The 18,182-nt window shown below is 36.8% G+C and overlaps 4 protein-coding genes across 4 annotated transcripts; 1 reads left to right on the top strand and 3 right to left on the bottom strand.

Annotated features, from left to right (window-relative positions):
* The first annotated feature begins 4,308 nt into the window (after positions 1-4,308).
* On the top strand, positions 4,309-8,286 carry LOC145224380 (uncharacterized). Its single transcript, XM_080090874.1, has 6 exons — positions 4,309-4,872; positions 4,939-5,067; positions 5,392-5,584; positions 5,952-6,134; positions 6,354-6,464; positions 6,674-8,286. Exons 1-6 carry the CDS (start codon positions 4,718-4,720, stop codon positions 6,914-6,916), a joined length of 1,014 nt encoding a protein of 337 aa, XP_079947000.1. The 5' UTR covers positions 4,309-4,717; the 3' UTR covers positions 6,917-8,286.
* LOC145223583 (uncharacterized) lies at positions 7,922-10,166 on the bottom strand. The gene is made up of 6 exons (XM_080089988.1): positions 10,012-10,166; positions 9,819-9,947; positions 9,406-9,598; positions 8,941-9,123; positions 8,711-8,821; positions 7,922-8,146 (listed from the first exon to the last, which is right to left on the bottom strand). The coding sequence occupies exons 1-6, from the start codon at positions 10,164-10,166 to the stop codon at positions 7,922-7,924; spliced, it is 996 nt and encodes a 331-aa protein (XP_079946114.1).
* A 647-nt stretch (positions 10,167-10,813) lies between these two features.
* Positions 10,814-12,909, bottom strand: LOC145223582 (uncharacterized). The gene is made up of 6 exons (XM_080089986.1): positions 12,755-12,909; positions 12,569-12,697; positions 12,288-12,480; positions 11,884-12,066; positions 11,706-11,816; positions 10,814-11,041 (listed from the first exon to the last, which is right to left on the bottom strand). The coding sequence occupies exons 1-6, from the start codon at positions 12,907-12,909 to the stop codon at positions 10,814-10,816; spliced, it is 999 nt and encodes a 332-aa protein (XP_079946112.1).
* Positions 12,910-13,192: 283 nt separating this feature from the next.
* LOC145224384 (synapsin-2-like) lies at positions 13,193-16,272 on the bottom strand. Its single transcript, XM_080090881.1, has 3 exons — positions 16,095-16,272; positions 14,574-14,719; positions 13,193-14,239 (listed from the first exon to the last, which is right to left on the bottom strand). The coding sequence occupies exons 1-3, from the start codon at positions 16,164-16,166 to the stop codon at positions 13,969-13,971; spliced, it is 489 nt and encodes a 162-aa protein (XP_079947007.1). The 5' UTR covers positions 16,167-16,272; the 3' UTR covers positions 13,193-13,968.
* Positions 16,273-18,182: the final 1,910 nt, after the last annotated feature.

Here is an 18,182-nt window from a genome sequence, read left to right as displayed (position 1 = left end):
CTTCCCATTTATTTCTGCTTTCATATAACTATGGGACTCAACTTGAAAATGTTGAAGTGTGGAAATTGGGTTCATAAGGTGCTTTTTCCATCAATAAAGTGTTGTCCTCACTGTGCATTTGGTGTTTCATCATTTTCATTAGTACAGGCTTTAACGTGTTTGAGACCACTAACGGCTTGAGGTATATGTAAACGGTTTTTACACGCCAACTCCAAACAACATTCAGTAAACGCTTGCAAAATATCGTTAAAATCTGATCAAAACGTCGAAAATGAGAGGCGTACATCATAAGCGAATACATGACATAACCGCTTTAAATATGATTTTGCGCTGTCGAATTATGTAGCCTATAGAAGCTCCAGATTTTAAACGGTTAAAGATAAACACAAACGGTTTTCACAGGTCAACTCTAAAATACATCCAGTAAAGGCATACAAAATGTCGTTTGAATCTGATCATAACCTCGTAAATGAGAGGCGTGCATCATAAGCGAACGCAGGGCATGCTCGCTGTAAAATGATTTTTGCGCGCGGTCTACCCATACAGCATGTACAGGCTCCAGATTTTAAACGGTTTAAAGTTATTATCACATTTAAACGATGTTTTGTATGCGTTTACTAGCTGTATTTTGGAGTTGACCTGTGAAAACCGTTTGTGTTTATCTTAAACCGTTTAACATCTGGAGCTTGTATACCATTGGTTGACTGCGCAAAAATCATATTTAAAGCGGTCACGCCCTGCATTCGCTTATGATGCACGCCTCTCATTTACGAGGTTATGATCAGATTTAAACGATATTTTGTATGCCTTTACTGGATGTATTTTAGAGTTGACCTGTGAAAACCGTTTGTGTTTATCTTAAACCGTTTGTCATCTGGAGCTTTTATAGGCTACATAATTCGACAGCTCAAAAATCATTTTTAAAGCGGTCATGCCCTGCGTTCGCTTATGATGCACGTCTCTCATTTACGAGGTTATGATCAGATTTTAACGATATTTTGCAAGCGTTTACTGAATGTTGTTTGGAGTTGGCGTGTAAAAACCGTTTACATATACCTCAAGCCGTTACATATACCTCAAGGTCTCAAACACGTTAAAGCCTGTACTAATGAAAATGATGAAACACCAAATGCACAGTGAGGACAAAACTTTATTGATGGAAAAAGCACCTTATGAACCCAATTTCCACATTTCATCATTTTCAAGTTGAGTCCCATAGTTATATGAAAGCAGAAATAAATGGGAAGAGAATAAATAATTACATTCACAGCAATTGGTTGATTGGTCAGTTAAAACCTGCATTTACAAGTACACAGTACATACTAAACAAGGATCTTTAAGTAAACGGACTAAAATAAAACAAAAAGGTGAAACAATATTGTACAGCTGAAAATGTAATGATTTGCTGAATTATCAAGAAAATTAAACCGGATATCATGTGAAAAATGAGGTTGAACCACCCAATTGTTACAACATGCTATCATGCAGACTACTGGTCAAAACTAGAGGTTCTCGATTTATGTCTGATGAATCACTTTTACTGTCCGATTCTACATCAGAGTGCAAAACATTCTCAGAATTTACATGAGACCATAATCACCATGGAGGTAAAATAATATCAACGCCTACAAAAGTTTGAATACAAATTCTTAATTTGGGTATAAGAACTAATAAATAAACTTGCAGGCAGGTAGAACAGTGGAAAAGAAATAACACATATTCCGATTTGATTCATGTAAAACTAAAGTATGTGGTGCATATCTCGACATACAATTTTCTCCTGTGAGGCAAGTAACAGGTTGTATACATCAATGATTTTGCTGACACTTTAAGAGAGAGCTGTTTTTGTCGACAAAATTCTTCCGCAATGAAAGAGTTTCTTCAATTTTTTTGATATGGAATGTTTCTGTCGATTTTTTCAAGCTTTAAGCATTTTTCCAGATGGTGAACTGCAATAAAAAAATAAAGATAAAGTGTATGCTCATTTGACTTGACAATTATGGGTTAAACAAAAGAGGCTTGAGTTTAGTCACCAATAAGCAGTCTAAGTGTTATAAAACAGAGTTAATATTCAATATTGGGGGTTTTAACTGTGCTAAAATTCAAAATAACATCAGCCAGAAATACAGAAAGAGTTGAGTTTAGAAAGGCAGTAACAAGGCAGCCACTTACTGTGAATCATTTCAATTCAAATCCAATCTACAAGCCCTCATATGACAGTGTACTGGTCCTCACTTTGCTTCATATAAAGGTAAGAACTTGAAATTCTTCTCACTGAAAGGTCTCTTTGCATTGCTTCATTGCCAGAACCTTGATGCCAATCAGGTACTTCAATCTTGATTCTTGGCCCATTTTAGTGTTTAACATATTCATTTTACAGCTTAGAATGCATTTGTTTTTGTCTTGCTGTTTTACAATTAACTGCCATTTTGATATAAAACCCAATTTACCTGCGATTATTATCACAGCAAAAATAATATTTGCCAATAAAAAACAAATTTAATGCTCCACTGCCATTACCGATAAAACCGTCCGCAATCTGGCTGTGTTATAACACAGGTTCTAAAGATTCTAATCCCGCCCGATAAGAAACGCATTATTTTGCGTAACACAGCCGATTTTAATCGGGGACTTCCAGACGGATCGGTTGCAATAAAGCATGAAACCACAATATGCCATTATGACGTCATACACAATGCTTACCAAGCTATGTAGAGCGACAGTGTGGAAAAGTCACGCTTCACATGAATATCGTACAAGAACGCTGCGTAAACAAATACAACTTAAATAAACCCAACTACACGTACAGTACGACTATTAAAAAAGGGAAATGACATTTTAGGTCAAGTTCACAGCGGTTAGCATTCATTATGGTAATTCACAATATTGAGTCATTAAACACATATATACAAATTGACTCACCAATAATCGTCAACACGACAATAAACAGCTTTTCTACAGCAACCGACGCAGCACCGTGCTCCACGGAAGTCAGCAACGAAAAGAACTAAACCACGTTGCGTTATCACACAAAACTGGCAGTCCATTGTTACGTCACACAACGCACTAGGTTACAACACAAGTTGTACTAAGGAAATGCGGGAATCTATAGAAATTGGCAATTACTGGCAAATAGGATGTAACATAGTTTATACATTAAGTTGAGTGGTGCACATTGGAACAGTCTAACGCAAGCTTGTGATATGTTTTTGACGTAAAAGAGCAAAAACACTGCCTAATGTTTTTCAATACAAATCCAAGATAGTGAAATATAGAAAGAAGCATCCATTGTCGAAGGCCTGGTTATTTACAGACCTAAAACCATTGTTGAAAATAATACGTTAAAACCGTTTGCCGAGATAAAAAAAATATTCTTAATGTAGTCTGTAATATGTAACTAGATCATAAAAGGCACACTGAATGCATCGACTTGAAACAATTAAACAGTTTTCCAGAATCATTTGTTTGTTTGATGAATCGACTGTGACACTTAAAGGAATAGAGTTTAATCTTTGTATTTAAACGGCGTATTATGCAACTATTGTTAGGCAACTTAAAATAGGCCAATGAGCTTCACAAGGATTTCGTTTTTTCCTTTCCGCCAGCAAAATAGCGCGATCGTCTGATGGTAACGAAAATAGTCACCGACTAAATTTGTACAATTATATCTTATCACAGCTGAGGCAGCATGGAATTTTGTTTACCGGAAGTCTAGTTGAATATCGGGATGAATTTCCTTCCGTTTGTGGCTTTAAGGATTGAATTACGTCTTTAAAATACCACCAGACATCTTCAATGAGCCGCAGACATGATAAAAATAGCTAACCTAATTAAAGATGCAAACGATTACTCTTACGTATTGACCACGTAACTTGCTCGTAATGACGTTGTGCCTGATTAAAAGTGTTAAACAGCTAGGTTAGAAGATATAGCACTTTTCGACATGACAATATCACAAGTTGTACAAATGTTAACTTAGCAACACATTGCTAATTGAAGCTTAGCATTGGTGCGAAGCTATACAATGCGATCGACGTTTACCAGGAGAGTGTCTTTATTGGGATTTGACACCCACCTTGACCTACAGAAAGTTGATAATAAACCCTTTATAGTTTCTTGTTCCTTAGTAGTCTTGTTTAGGATGTATTTAGTGTTTTTTTTTATTCTTTGGAACAAGCGTAACCGTGTAAATTCAGTTTTAGCAGTATAGCCTACCAAATATGGCATAAAACACGCAATAAATTTTCCATGTATTTTTGACAGGTGAATATATCATAAAGAGGTAGAAAAAATACATTGCAGCGAGACTTCAGATAAAAAGAAGCTTGTGATTGGTCCCGTGTTGTAAAATATCGCCCATGTTCAGCAGGTAAATTTTCTCGGTAGGTGTTGTATCAGAAAAGGCACGGTCAGTTTACAAAACCTTCACACACACAAATTGGCGCCATATCAACAAAGTAACATAACCTATCATGCAAAGTGACAACATCGTACAGAAAAACTGCAAGACTTTGATCGCCCGAGTTATGACGTTTGTCACCACTCTGCGTCAGGACAAAAACACATTCGGGAAAGACCGTCAAGTGACTATAAATACCAGTGAAAACCGCCATGCTGTCACATGTCTGCTGATCGCGCCAGGAATTCATTGCATTGCGTTGAATGTAACGGACGTTTTTGTAAATCAAATAGTTGATTGGTATTGTTGTAAATAAAGATGGGGAAAAGTTACATTCCAATTATTGATTTTGAGTCGTGCAGTTTAGCGAAAGAAGAATGTTCACACGAAGAGTTAACTAGAATCGGAAAACAGTTGGTAGAAGGATTCTCACAAGTTGGTTTTGTCTATCTGAAAAACTATGGCTTCAAAGAGTACGTGAATATAACAAGACGAGTATAATTTTTTAATCAATATGACAAGCAACCGTTTCTATGCAGTGCCTACATACAAGAACTTAATCAAGTCACCGAAACCTTCTTTAAGAATCCGGTCAATGAAAAGATGCGTTATGAACGACAAGGAAACAGCGCTTTTGGGTACATCGAAATGGAAAAAGAAAACCCTACGTAGGTTCTAGACTAAATCTTCAAAGTGTGCATCATGTTAGAAACGTTTACATAGTTTCACCCGACACAACAATTTTGTTGCTGTTTAAACTTTTAGGTTATTAGGCATGCTTATAAAAATCATAATAAGGTAAAACGCTTTGCGTAACTTTACAGTTAGGAATGATTCTTGTTTACAAATCATTCTTTTACATGCTTGTTTAAGTCGAAATACCGACTATATTTTGATTTAAATAAGAATATATGGCAAAGATTGGTCTGCCTGAACATTTCAGGGCTGATCCCTATAATAAATAAATATCCATCTTAGTTGTTTTCTTTTAGAATGGATCCCAACATTCCTTGCGATTACAAGGAGGCGTTTAACATCAATGGTGAATCGTTTGCACGTGATAATAGTGAGTGGCCAGATGACATTGCTCCAGGTTTCTCTGAAGGAATTCTGGATTTTATGACACGATCGCAGAAGTTGTCACTTCGCATTCTTCATGCACTGGCAATTGGAATGGGATTAAAGGTTTGAACCACACTTGCTGAACTTAGTCCCATAAGTGGATTGAATCACTAATAACTTTGTTATGTAAAAAAAATACCATCTTGTGCTTTTATTACAAAAAACACACACATTGACGTTGTTCCATCATTATTAAAAAGTAAATAAGAAAAGTTAATGTTTGATAAATTGCGTTTACGCATAAGAAACTATCTGTCTTTGCACAGCAGATCAGACTTTGCACAGCAGATCAAACATGACATTTCACGTTTTTGTCTAACTTTTACTGAACTTTGATTTGCTTTTTGGATCTGCACCAGCACGCGGTGCTGTTTGTATTCGTCTTATGTTCGCTTTGTCAATAGTATAATGCTTGGTGTCTTGTTTTTAGGACGAATATACGTTTTACAAATACCACAACAAAATGCACACGAAGGAAAGTTACACAACAGCAAAAACGTTATACTACCCACCAATTGTCAGAGAACTAAAACCGGGCCAAGTTCGCCATGGTGAACATGCAGATCTCGGCACAATTACATTGGTGTTTCAAGATAAAGTTGGTGGTTTGCAGGTAAAATCGCTAAAACATCGTTTATACTTATCCTTGTGATTGGTGTTTTACGCTACTGACAAAGTTTACTAGTTGGAGTGAAAAGAATAAACAGTTTGTAACGCAAAACAGATTCGAAGAACTAATAAAACTGTTGCAGACCAACAACAATGCACAATAAAAAAATTTGGTACACACAAAAATTAAGACAGTAATTGCTAGAGAAAAAATTGAATATAGATTAAAGGCAAAGATGGAACGTTTATAGATGCCACACCTATTGAAGATACCGTGGTTGTAAACGTTGGTGATATTCTACAATATTGGACGAATGGCAAGCTCAAATCAACGGTAACCTAATATGCTGTTTATTAAACAATTTTTCTAACCTATCTTTAACTTGTGGGTACTTAAAGGGAGGGCTTGGATAAAAAGTTGAACACGTTTTGTGCAGATACGCGCTAACATGCAAATGGTCAGAGATTTTTAATTAAAGTAATTTTGTTAATAATCACGACTCGTTTTTTGGAAACAAACTATTACATCATTTTTTTGAGCAGGTACACAGAGTTGTAGCCAAAGCTGACGAAAGAGGAGGAAAGTCTACACGTCGTTCGCTGGCCTATTTCACAATGGCAAACAATGACGCTCTTATAAACAAGCCATTGGTTTACAAAGACGAAAGTCTAAACGTGAAAGACGGCGAACCAATCAGTGAAATGACTGTCGAAGAGTGGATACTTGGAAAGATGAAACAGTTTTGGGATGTTACCAAAAACGATCAAAACACTTCAGAAAGTTGAATGGTTTGATTTGCGTTGTTTGTGATTACTGTTGGTGCGAAGCTTATTGTGAAGTGGGAGGAAATACCGTTTTTATTTGTATAAAATGTAAAGTTATGGTTTTGCGTCACTTATAATTTACACATTCTTCTTTTTTTGCAAAACAACGTATGTATTTAAACACCGGTTGACACAAAGCAGGAGCAAGTCAGTGCATGTAAATGGTGGGTGTTTCATGAAACAGCCGACGTTGTGTTTCTATTGTTTGTTAACGACATCATCATGCATTTACTATACCTTTATTGGGTCGCATATCTTTAAATTTGAAAGATTATTTTATTTACATTTCGCAAAAAAACTATAGGAAACAGCACAGCGCGAGACGAAAAACTGCCCTTTTAAAACGAAAATGAATTTGTATTCGATCAACCATCAAGTTAGTATTTTAACTTCCACGGAGTTACGGTTTTAAAGTCTTCACATCAACGCATGGTACTTTGAACTACGATAAATATTAACACAAGATTCCGTAACTCTACCTGTGAGGTCATATATGTGAATTGTTCTTTGAAATGTAATCGAGCATCTTATGACCTGCAAGTTTGCAAACAAGTGTGAATGTAAGATACTTGTGAAAAAAAATAATGTTAGAAAATGGGCAAAGCCGCACTGGTTATTTAGTATTTTTTATTGTTGTATTTTTCGAAAACCTATTTGTTTATTTTTGCTGTTTGTTGACCTTTTCAACTTGCATTTTAGTTGTGCCTCTATCTATTCGCAACTGAGTTATAAAAGCGTGATAATCCGGTAAAAGTACATATTGTCAAGCCATTGGGTCATTGTAATAATTTTTTTGCAAAAATGTATCGATGGGTAAAAAGAAGTTCTTCGCAACCCAAATGTAAGTGGGAACTGCCTAACAGCAACTGCAATCTGACATGACAATAATTTCACTCTAAAATGTTACATATACTTTATGTACCAAACACATGTCAAACAACGAAAGGATACAAGTTGTTTTAACATTTATTCTATTTCTGTAACGTCCCAAAACTGTTTCATTTTTTCAAATAACCACTTTTCAAGAAGAATTGGTTTGATCGATAAGTCGTCTTCATTATTTAGACTTTCATCTTTGTACACCAACGGCTTATTAAATAAACCATCATTGTTAGGCAACGAAAAATAGGCCAACGAACGTCGAGTGGATCTTCCCTGTTTTTCATGAGCTTCGGCCACAACCCTGTGTACCTATAGAAACAACGAAAATATAGCTTCGTATTTGTCAATGCCATCGTGACAACGCTTAGCCGGAAATAGCACGGACTGAAATTCTACTATTTTACCACAGCTGTGATGTAAGCAGTGTTATTTTTTCAGTGAGGAGAATTCGTTTCTATTTATGTACTGACGCATTACATTACATCTTAAAGAGAACGGTGCAAAACCCACGGCACAGTGATTAAACTGTTGGTTGGTTTACAGATCAGGGTTCTTCTTTATGTCCAAGACAACATATACTTGTACTCATGGGCTCCGGCACGTAGGAGCAAGAGGGGGCACTTGACCCCCCTTGGAATTTCAGTGTACCTCAATTTAACATATTTTGCAGCAAACCTAATTAAAGTGGCAGCGCGGGGATTTGTGACATCGTTTAATGCTTTAACTTTTAGGCAACTCAATTGTGAACTACACGATTTATGCTTTCATATGTAACAAATTCTTGATGCGGTAAAGTATGAGCCAAAATTTGCCCCCTCTTGCAAAATTTTCTGCCGGCGCCCATGCTTGTGCTCAAACTTGCCGACAACTTACCGTTGATTTGAGTCTACCATTGGTCCAATGCTGCAAAATATCGCCGACGTTAACGAGTACTGTATCCTTAATGGGTTTCGCATCTACATAGCAACCATTGAGGCCTTTGACCTAAAATTAACAATACACATGTTGTTCATTTTTGACATGTAAGGTTGTAAAGGCATAAGTTTGTTTACGTCACAACCGCTAGGAGCGTTTAAAAGTTTAAAATGTTTGGGAAAGTTAACCTGCAATCCGCCCACTTTATCCTGAAATACCAACGAAATAGTTGTTATGTCAGCATGTTCCCCGTGACGAAGTTGACCTGGCTTCAGTTCATGTACGATGGGTGGATAGTACATCGTCTTGGCGGATGTGTAACTATCTTTTGTGTGCATCTTGCTGTGGCATTTGTAAAAGAAGTTCTCGTCCTGAAATGCATGTTGTGGTTGGATTCGAACTTCGTTAGTTGTAAAATGAGTTGACATTAAATGATTTTACCACCTATAAGCAGCAACGAATATTATTCACCTTTGCTGGTTTAGTGCGTTTTTGATAATTTTTTTTATCTTGGTTGTAATATACGAAGTGAAGAAATCAAATACGTTTCGACAATACATTACATGAGAATTTTCTTCCGGTCATCAGGTTTTCCGAAAAATCATTTTTGGTTTTGTAAACTTATATCGTTAGCCAATATACTTGAAGCTGACCTTTAACCCCATTCCAATTGCCAGTGCATGAAGAATGCGAAGTGACAACTTCTGCGATCGTGTCATAAAATCTAGAATTCCTTCAGAGAAACCCGGAGCAATGTCATCTGGCCATTCACTATTATCACGTGCAAGCGATTCACCGTTGATGTTAAACGCCTCTTTGTAATCACAAGGAAACTTGGAATTCATGCTAATGATTATAAAACGTCAATTTTAGGAATAACAATGACACTGAAAATGATTGACATCAAATAAAACAATTGCATAGTCAGATTCTGTATGAAGTATAAATGGTTTTAGGAATGCATTACATTTTGTATTAAGTACACTCGCTTGACTACACTTGCTTTTGGCCTTGGCCGAAATCTTGGTTTTGTTTTTGTTCCTGAGACATCTTTATATATACCTACGTTGAATTTTCCTTTTCCATTTCGATATATCCGAAAGCGCTGGCGCCTTTTCGTTCGTACCGCATTTTATCTTCAATGGGACTGGTAAAAAATCTTCCAGTCACTTCGTGAAGTTTGTCTATGTAGGCACTGCACACATTGTTGGGGTTAAACATATGATCTTAATTGTTTATTTCCCAAATAATACACGTACTCTGTAAATCCATAATTTTTCAGATATACAAAACCAACGTTTGAGAATTCTTCAACAAGCTGTTTTCCAATTCTACCTAAATCTTCATGTGAACATTCGTCTTTTGTTAAACTACAAGACTCAAAGTCAATAATCGGAATATAGTTTTTACCCATCTCGAACCTACAGAGACACTACTGTTCTGCTTTAAAAACAGTTTCTATTTTAACATTGCATGGGTTGGTTTTGCGGCGTAGATCTAAACCAAGCAGCAGCAACTAAAGTTCCGAAATTTAGGTACAAGTTTTAGCCATTTTTGAAACAAATTTTAGGCCAGATTGTTTAAATTTACATGGCAAAACTTGGGGCCACTTCTACATGCAATCTAAATGCTTTTAAAACGCATAACAACATTATACGTTACAAGCAGTACTGGGAATTAAATAACTTCTTTATGCTATTCTTTTACCTTTATGCTATTCTAGCTCTTTTTAAACGCTTTCTACTTTCTACTTTGCTCAACCTTGCAGGGATGTGGTTTGTCAGCGAAATGATGTGTTTCTATGTCAAAGCGATGTGTATATGCATGTTTACCATTGTGCAGTAAACATGCGTTTGACATTATCAGCACATAACCTTCAAAACAACACATTTTGCTTTAACGACTGAACTTTATGTTGCAGCAAAGAGTTTATTTTTAATACATTTTGCTATACAATACCGAAACTCAGTATTTAAAAATTACATAAATGCAAAAAGGTTTTGTACACTTGTGGGCAAACTCAAAGCAAGAATTTCGATGACACTTGTGGAACTTCAATATCTAATCTTCGTCCTCTGTAAAATTCCAATAACCAGCAAATTTCTCCATGAGCCAGTCTTTTGCTGTGATTAGCTTATGCGGTTCAATATTCACTTCGTTTAAGGATTCGTCTTTGTAGACAAGCGGCTTGTTAATAAACGCATCATCGTCCGGAATCACGAAATAAACCAATGAGCGTCGAACCAGTTTGTTCCTTAGCTCTCCTTGTTTTATAATTACCCGGTGTATCTAAGTATAAAAAAAACAATCAGAAGTAAACATAGACAAAAACTAAATGTCCGCCAAGTTGGCCGAGTGGTCAGCGCAACCGCCTTGTGATCACACGGGGGTTTTATACTATCTCGGTCGCTTGTGTTTCCCTAATCAAGAAACTTAAGCGGCATTGCTCCAACCCAGTGGTTCCCGATGGGTTGAACTATATTGAAGTCACCGACTGCCGAAAAAAAACTCAAAATAAAAAATGATCAACGGACTTGCAATAAAAACAGGCAGCTCGACGGCAGTGAAGAGCTTAACGCATTCAGGCGTTGCCCGCCCAACGAAGATAAAAATGTACAAACAAACAAATCAAATCAAATCAAAAAGGATACTAGATATTAAATAAGAAGAATCAAGGTCAAAAAGGCCTGATACTATCATCTGTTTAAATGGTGATAGAACGATGCTTTATTTGAATCCTTGATGCTAAAAACGTTTAAAAAAGCGTCTACATCTAACTTACAATATAGTTCAACAAAACAATACACTTCATACACTTTTTGAGGGATTTCTCAATGTTTATGCGAAATCTTTTTCACGCAATGTATTGTTCTGCGTTGCAGAATATTAAAAGCAAGTGAAACTCTTTTTTGCAGCGATTTATCAATAACTTTTGGTAACGGGTGTGTCTTACGGTGGACAAAAGCTTGTGGTTGGTCCAGTGTTGCAAAATATCGCCGATGTTGACTAGAACAGTTCCCTTAATAGGTGTTGCATCAGCAAACACGCGGTCAGCTCTTAAAACCTCCACACAAAATTTGCTTCATGTAAGCATATTGTGATACATGCAGGTATTTCATGTTAACGTTAACCTGTAAACCGCCAACATCATCCTGAAAAACAAGTGATATTGAAGTGTTGTCGCAATGATCTCCTAATCTCATCTGGTTCGGCAGCAAATCATCTGGCAATGGGGGATAATAAAGAGACCTGGCGGTTGTGGGATTTTTACTGGTGTTTATTTTGATGTGGCACTTTTGAAAGAAAAACTCGTCCTAAAAATCAGCAGTATATTAAAAAATATACAATACTAAATTTTAATTTTTTTTATTGTGGAAGTAAATTTTGGCACAAATTTCACTTCTTATCCTGATATTTGTATGCATAATAGTTCAAAACCAGCAAAATTTAGAGCAGGAGCTTGTGATGATAAAACCTACATTTTTAATATAAATGGTGCATTTATCGATTATTGCAAGCACAAATAAACGACAACCTTTAATTCAAGTCCAATTGCCAAAGCATGAAGAATGCGAAACGATAATTTTCTTGCGCGTTCCATAAAATCCTTAATTCCACAAGAGAAACCAGGAGCAATGTCATCCGGCCAATCACTTTTATTTCCAGTGAATAGATTTCCATCTATGTTAAACGCTTCCTTGTAATCTCCAGGTAAACTCGGATCCGCTCTGTGTTAAATTCAACAACATATTTTTATGTAGTCTACAACAAAACAATACTTTTCAAACAGCAAAATGGAAACACAAATGGGCTCACCTTGCGTTTTCTTTCCCAATACCAATCCAACCAAATGTTTTTCGTCCCATTCTAGCATAACGTTGTTTCTCCTCATCTGGACTTGTGAAAAACCTTTCTGTGACAGTCTCAAGGTTTTTTAAGTAAGACCTGAAACATTCACACTTATATTCTTCTATAATTTGAAAAATTGCAAACATCACTTACTCAGATATACCGTGATTTTTTATGTACACAAAACCAATATTGGAGAAAGCGTCGACAAGCTGTTTTCCAATTTTCGTAAGATCTTCTTGCAAGCATTCTTTCCTTTCCAAATTATATGCTTCGAAATCGACAACTGGTATGTAATTGTCCGACATCACTAAGGTTTGGTTAATGAAGTCACCATCTGTGTTACTTAAGCGTTTAGAAGCACTAAAAAAAGTGAATTTTAGTTTTAACCTAAACAATTTCATTCTGGTGTTTTCCAAAGTGGTTGGTTTAATGTAATACAAAAACTTCACAAGAAATCCAGAAATATTTTGTATTGCTGCAGTTTCCCTGTACAAAATCGTATTGCAAATATTAAACGTTTTACACACACGGACAAGACGATTGTTAAACCAGCACTACGATCAAACAACAAAAAGTAAATATTACAGGAACAAGCAATGGAAACATTAAGGAACGGGCAGTGTAAGCAAGTGAACACAACATCATCAAGCAACAAAAATATACACGATACGAGTAAAAATATTGCACAAAACCTGGAAGAGAAAGCTAGTGTTCATTGTTTATGAAGGACAAAAAAGCAATTATAATGCTAATGTTATAAAATCGTTTGTATTTCCGAGTCAGAAGCCTGAGAATTTTTTTGCCAAAAATATGTTCGTAAAATCATGATTTTTAAAATAAATGTGTAGGCCAAAATTTATCTCTAAACATATTTCTCCAACTGTGTACGCGAGAAGACTACAATTGTTACTTTAACCGTAACAACACAGGTTATTACTAACTACGAAGCAACGTCGAAAATATATAACAGCAGGAAAAAAACACAAATACAAAAATACTACAAGATATATTGACGTGATGTAAATTCAAAACACAACACCCTGTCTACTGTGCGCCATCGCAGTGTCGTCATAAATAAATAATCACCATGCAATTTCATTCTCAAGCTTATGTACACAAAACACCAGCGTGGGGCAAATTTTTAGATGTTTATTGATAAGTTGAATGGTCGTATACATAAACTCTATACAAAGAACGAAAAAACAACTTACGCTACCAAACAGTCACTCAGCGTATAGAAGCGAGATCAGACTGTTAAACGCCATTGCGCCATAATGAATTAAATAATGCGAAATATATAATATAACGTTGATATTGCAGTGCATATTTTGTACATCACATTATACGTGTCCAACAAACCACGTCTAGTCAGAAAACAAACTCGCAAACGACTGCCGCAGACTTCGTATCTTCTCGGCCTTGCTTTCCTCGTCTTCGCTGATCGTTCCCGAACGGGATCGGCGACGCTTTCTAGGTCCACCTGGCGACGGTGGTTCGCTAGTGCAAACATCCCGCTTGGTAGCAGTAGGGGACGGTGGTTCGGATCCGTGACTACTGGGCGGTGCTGAAGGTGGACAGGACGGTGGTGCAGATGGAATCGGAGGCTTGCTGCTTACTTGTGGCCTCTGTGTCATTCTTTAAAACGAAATATATACATGTAAAAAATGTATTTGTTTTATACATGTAAAAAAATGTATTTGGCGTGTTTTATTTTTGCCTAAATCTAACTATAGCAAGGATTGCTTCGTAAGTGTGGAGTATAGGTTGTCAGCCAAGTTTCCTTACATCTTTAAATGGCCCATACAAGCAAAGTATTGGCAGTTACAATTTGATGGTGCGACCAATCAACTTGGTCACTTATGCTTCCGTCCACCAATCAGCTATTTCTCGTTCCCTGGAGTTTTTATAACTGTCTTAAAAAAACAATGCGAAACTGTTGCATTGTTGCCTACTGGTGTGCTTGTTATACCTCATTTGTGGAGTTGGCCACGAGTTGTGACTTGAAGGATTGTGCGGACGAATGCAGGCGGTCATACGTTGTAGGACAAGATCCGATATCAGTTTTCTGTCATCTTCTTGGCGCTCTCCCAACAGTGGCATGCTGCAGTCGTTTACCTACACAAAAATGCATCATATAAGATTCAGCATCAACAAATTTTCAGTTCTTCCAGCAGTTTTTATTATAATATGCCGACGTTGCGATGTCCCATACGAAATACCTTCATCAGGGTAATGACATAAATTGAAAACACAAAGCTGTTTTAAAGTGCCATAAAGTTGGTACATTATGCCTGGCGGCAACAGTTCATTCATAAGATTTAGCACGACTGGTCGCAGTTGCCGAAAAACAAGTTTCCAGGGCCATTGGAAAACAGCTGACTGGTTTCTTGGCATGGTTTTGCGTCTTTTTGTCTACTTTAGCTGCTTGTAATATAAATTGCTGGTTTATTATAGTAGATGGCTTTCCTCAATGTACAGTCAGTCAATACCGCAAAAGTGGCAATCTAAATGTAACGGAGTTCATATTTTTTGTTTACTAAACATTTTCTATTTACTAAACGAAGCTGTGTCACATCCTAAATGGTCACCTTTATTTTGTCATAAGCATTCGTCGGCATCAGACAAGCTTTAGATCCTAAAGTTAGTTGCACTAAGTAACGTGACATAGTTGGTCAATGATTTTGACAAACAAATGGCGTTTCCGCTTTGTTTCATATTTCTGTTTGTGTTTGCAACAGTGGCATGATAATGGAGTGCACCCCGCACACCAGATGTTACGTCAGCGTTCCAACCGATCGCGCTCACTGTGGGAAAATTCTCAAGTGGGCCCACGTGATTCGGTGGCTTGGTGACGAAGGTGTAAACACGGTACAGGTTACGCGGTAAAAGGAAGTCGGAATAACGTTGAAGTCGAACATTTGTCGCGCCGCAAAAATGACAAAAGTCGGAGAGCACAGAATAACAAACTATTGATATGTTTTTATTGCATCCCATTAGATATAGGAATAACATTTTTTAAATGTTTTTTTATTGCACGCCCTTATTGCATTATCTAAAGCATTTTTTTCAATCAGATTTGAAACGAGTAACAAAATTTTTTCATCATAGCTGTATTTCTTGCTGATATAGCACAAACAAAATATATAAAGCTAAACAGAGCAAAAATATTTAAGATGGTCTCCACACGACTTCGAATGCCATGCTGCCAAAATTGTCTAGTTGTATAAACAACACGCAAATGCAAAAGTGCAATTTTTGCTCAGAATTTGTAAGAATTTTTCGCTGGGATGGGATACTTGTCAGGTTTAGAACCATTCGGTTATTTAAATAACAGTGAAAGAGTTTTCAGTATTTTTTTCTGCATTTGTTTCGTCTATCGGTCAGCATAAGAACTCATTTATCAATAAGCAACAATTAAAATTTGTAAGTTTAGGTAAAACTCGAGAAAAAGCAACAGTGTTTTTCATCTCACAAACACGTCAAGCCCAACCTCAATAATGTAATCCTTCCCATCATTTCCGTGAACGGCGTTAACAGTGACGATGTCCAGACCTCCAAACATTTCGCTGCAGGCATCCACCCACAACTTGTGTCGTTCTGTCACAGCTATTTCCTCCTACATCGCTGAACCAGTGTTTGCTTTCCAATTCTTAGAAATCGAAGTGCGGCTGAAAAGCATATTCAATTTTTTGGTGTTTTGTTTTTAAGCAAACCTGTCTTCTTGGCCGCATTTACAGGAACTGTTTGTGTAGGACAATGTCAACCAATAAACGATGGCAAATTCTTTATTGTTTGCAAATTATTCGGTTTAATTAGTTTTGCTTTCTAAATCTTTTATATCTTTATTGTTCCGCCTCGCCTAGGGTTGCCATATTTTATGATACACAATCCCTGACAAAATTTATCTCAGTTGCGTTAACCCAGTTTTTCTCAAACTTCAAGTCTAAATGTGTTAACGTAAGTCTGAATGTGTATTTCAGAAAAAAACGAAAGTTGATTGTAGGATTTTAGCTAGTTATGCAAAATTGCGCATAACAATGATCCAAACTCGCGGCCCGCGGGCCGAACACTCAACAACAATTGTAGTATTTTGTCAGATTTCTATCTAATTATAATACATTTTTCTTACTTTTTAAAGTGAAAGCTAATATTTAAACAAACATTAGCGTTAAGTTTCAGTCACGGGTGTTCAACCTGCGACCGTACGGTCACATGCAGCCGCAGAGACGAATTTGTTCGGCCGTGCACATGTTCATTAAAATATATGAACTTGCGGCCGTGAAGTAATTAATACTCCTTCGCCAAAAATTGTGATTTTCAAACTGCTCCAAACAGATTTTGTGTTACTGAAAAGAGTATTACCAGCCTAGTAGCGGTATGGGTCAGACTTTTTGTTGGCCTATTGTGTGCAAAAAAATACGAAAAAAACAGGTACCAAAAGCGTCACAATATTTATAATTATGACGTAACAAACAGTTAAAACTAATCTTCACACTGTGCAGCGTATTCTGTGCATCAAGTTTGAAATGAATCTGGGCTTTTGGGGCGTCAATTGAGGCCCGTTTACACTATGCGTATCGCGCTCGCTCAAACCTGCGTAAGTTTGTTTGTTTCATTTTTTCTGTCGGGTTTCGCGCTTGACTGATTTCGGGCACTCAAGTCTCGCAGAAATGAGCGAGCGATCGCCTGCCGAGCGTTTTTCTGCGTATCAAGCTGCTTGAACCTGCGCAAACGGTTTGTGTTATCGCTGTGTACGGGTTTCTGATTTGAAAAAGCTGGTTCAATTGCCAAAAATAAATGATGACACGCTATTTGCCTTCAATTTAACTATTTATTACATGGTTATGACTGCATGTTGTGTTTTATTGTGTTTAAATATTGTAATTAATTGCATTTAAAATGTACATTTACCCTAGCACAGCGGACTACATGTTATAGAAACATGAAAGTGAGATAAATATGTCACCAATGTATACAACAACATCCAGAACAATCCTGTATGATTACCAAGATGCAAAATCATGTTTACTAACAATTTGGTTAGTAACAAAATATGATTTAATTTAGATTGATACAAAGCTTTTTCGATCTAAAATAGGTAACAATAAATTTATGTGGTAATTTATGGTCATCGACATTTGCTGTGAGCTAAAAAATACGTCTAGTATATTATTTAGTAAGCTGAGGTACGCACTGATAATCGCAGTGTAAACGGAAGGGGTCGCAAGGTAAGGTTAGGTTAGGCGCCGCTAAGCATAGTGTAAACGGGCCTTAAGCGTTGTTGCGCAAACACTCGGTTTTCCACGCTTTATTTAGCACGTGCCAGTGGCGTAGGCAGCCAAAACTTTTGGGAGGGGCCAAATAATTTGTTGTCTTATAAAGGGTTTTTTTAAGGTTTGGTTTGGGTGACCGCTAAGTAGTTTTAAGAGACCGCAAGTGTTTCATTTAAATACCAAAAAATAGCCTGTAGTTGCAAGTCCAAATTTTGGGAAACCGCTGGAGAAATTTGGGGGACCGAAACGGTCCTTAAAAAAACACCTTAAAAAAACACTCTCTTATACAACTTTTTGCTAACGCT

This window comes from Phallusia mammillata, chromosome 4 (genome assembly GCF_965637545.1).
Source record: "Phallusia mammillata chromosome 4, kaPhaMamm4.hap1.1, whole genome shotgun sequence".
NCBI lineage: Eukaryota > Metazoa > Chordata > Ascidiacea > Phlebobranchia > Ascidiidae > Phallusia > Phallusia mammillata.
The sequence above is the reverse complement of the archived record's forward strand: the minus strand, read 5'-3'. Positions and strand labels throughout refer to the sequence as shown.

Coding starts and splice junctions, on each gene's coding strand:
- LOC145224380 (XM_080090874.1), top strand. CDS start 4,718: ATGGGGAAAAGTTACATTCCAATTATTGATTTTGAGTCGTGCAGTTTA. Junction 4,873..4,938: donor AAAAACTATGGCTTCAAAGA/GTACGTGAATAT, acceptor GTTTCTATGCAG/TGCCTACATACAAGAACTTA. Junction 6,465..6,673: donor ATGGCAAGCTCAAATCAACG/GTAACCTAATAT, acceptor TTTTTTGAGCAG/GTACACAGAGTTGTAGCCAA.
- LOC145223583 (XM_080089988.1), bottom strand. CDS start 10,166: ATGGGTAAAAACTATATTCCGATTATTGACTTTGAGTCTTGTAGTTTA. Junction 9,599..9,818: donor ATGGAAAAGGAAAATTCAAC/GTAGGTATATAT, acceptor TATAATCATTAG/CATGAATTCCAAGTTTCCTT. Junction 9,124..9,405: donor CAATTGGAATGGGGTTAAAG/GTCAGCTTCAAG, acceptor CATGCATTTCAG/GACGAGAACTTCTTTTACAA.
- LOC145223582 (XM_080089986.1), bottom strand. CDS start 12,909: ATGTCGGACAATTACATACCAGTTGTCGATTTCGAAGCATATAATTTG. Junction 12,698..12,754: donor AAAAATCACGGTATATCTGA/GTAAGTGATGTT, acceptor TGAATGTTTCAG/GTCTTACTTAAAAAACCTTG. Junction 11,042..11,705: donor ACCACAAGCTTTTGTCCACC/GTAAGACACACC, acceptor TTTTATACTTAG/ATACACCGGGTAATTATAAA.
- LOC145224384 (XM_080090881.1), bottom strand. CDS start 16,166: ATGTTTGGAGGTCTGGACATCGTCACTGTTAACGCCGTTCACGGAAAT. Junction 14,720..16,094: donor GGAAGGATTACATTATTGAG/GTTGGGCTTGAC, acceptor ATTTTTGTGTAG/GTAAACGACTGCAGCATGCC. Junction 14,240..14,573: donor TGGCCAACTCCACAAATGAG/GTATAACAAGCA, acceptor TTCGTTTTAAAG/AATGACACAGAGGCCACAAG.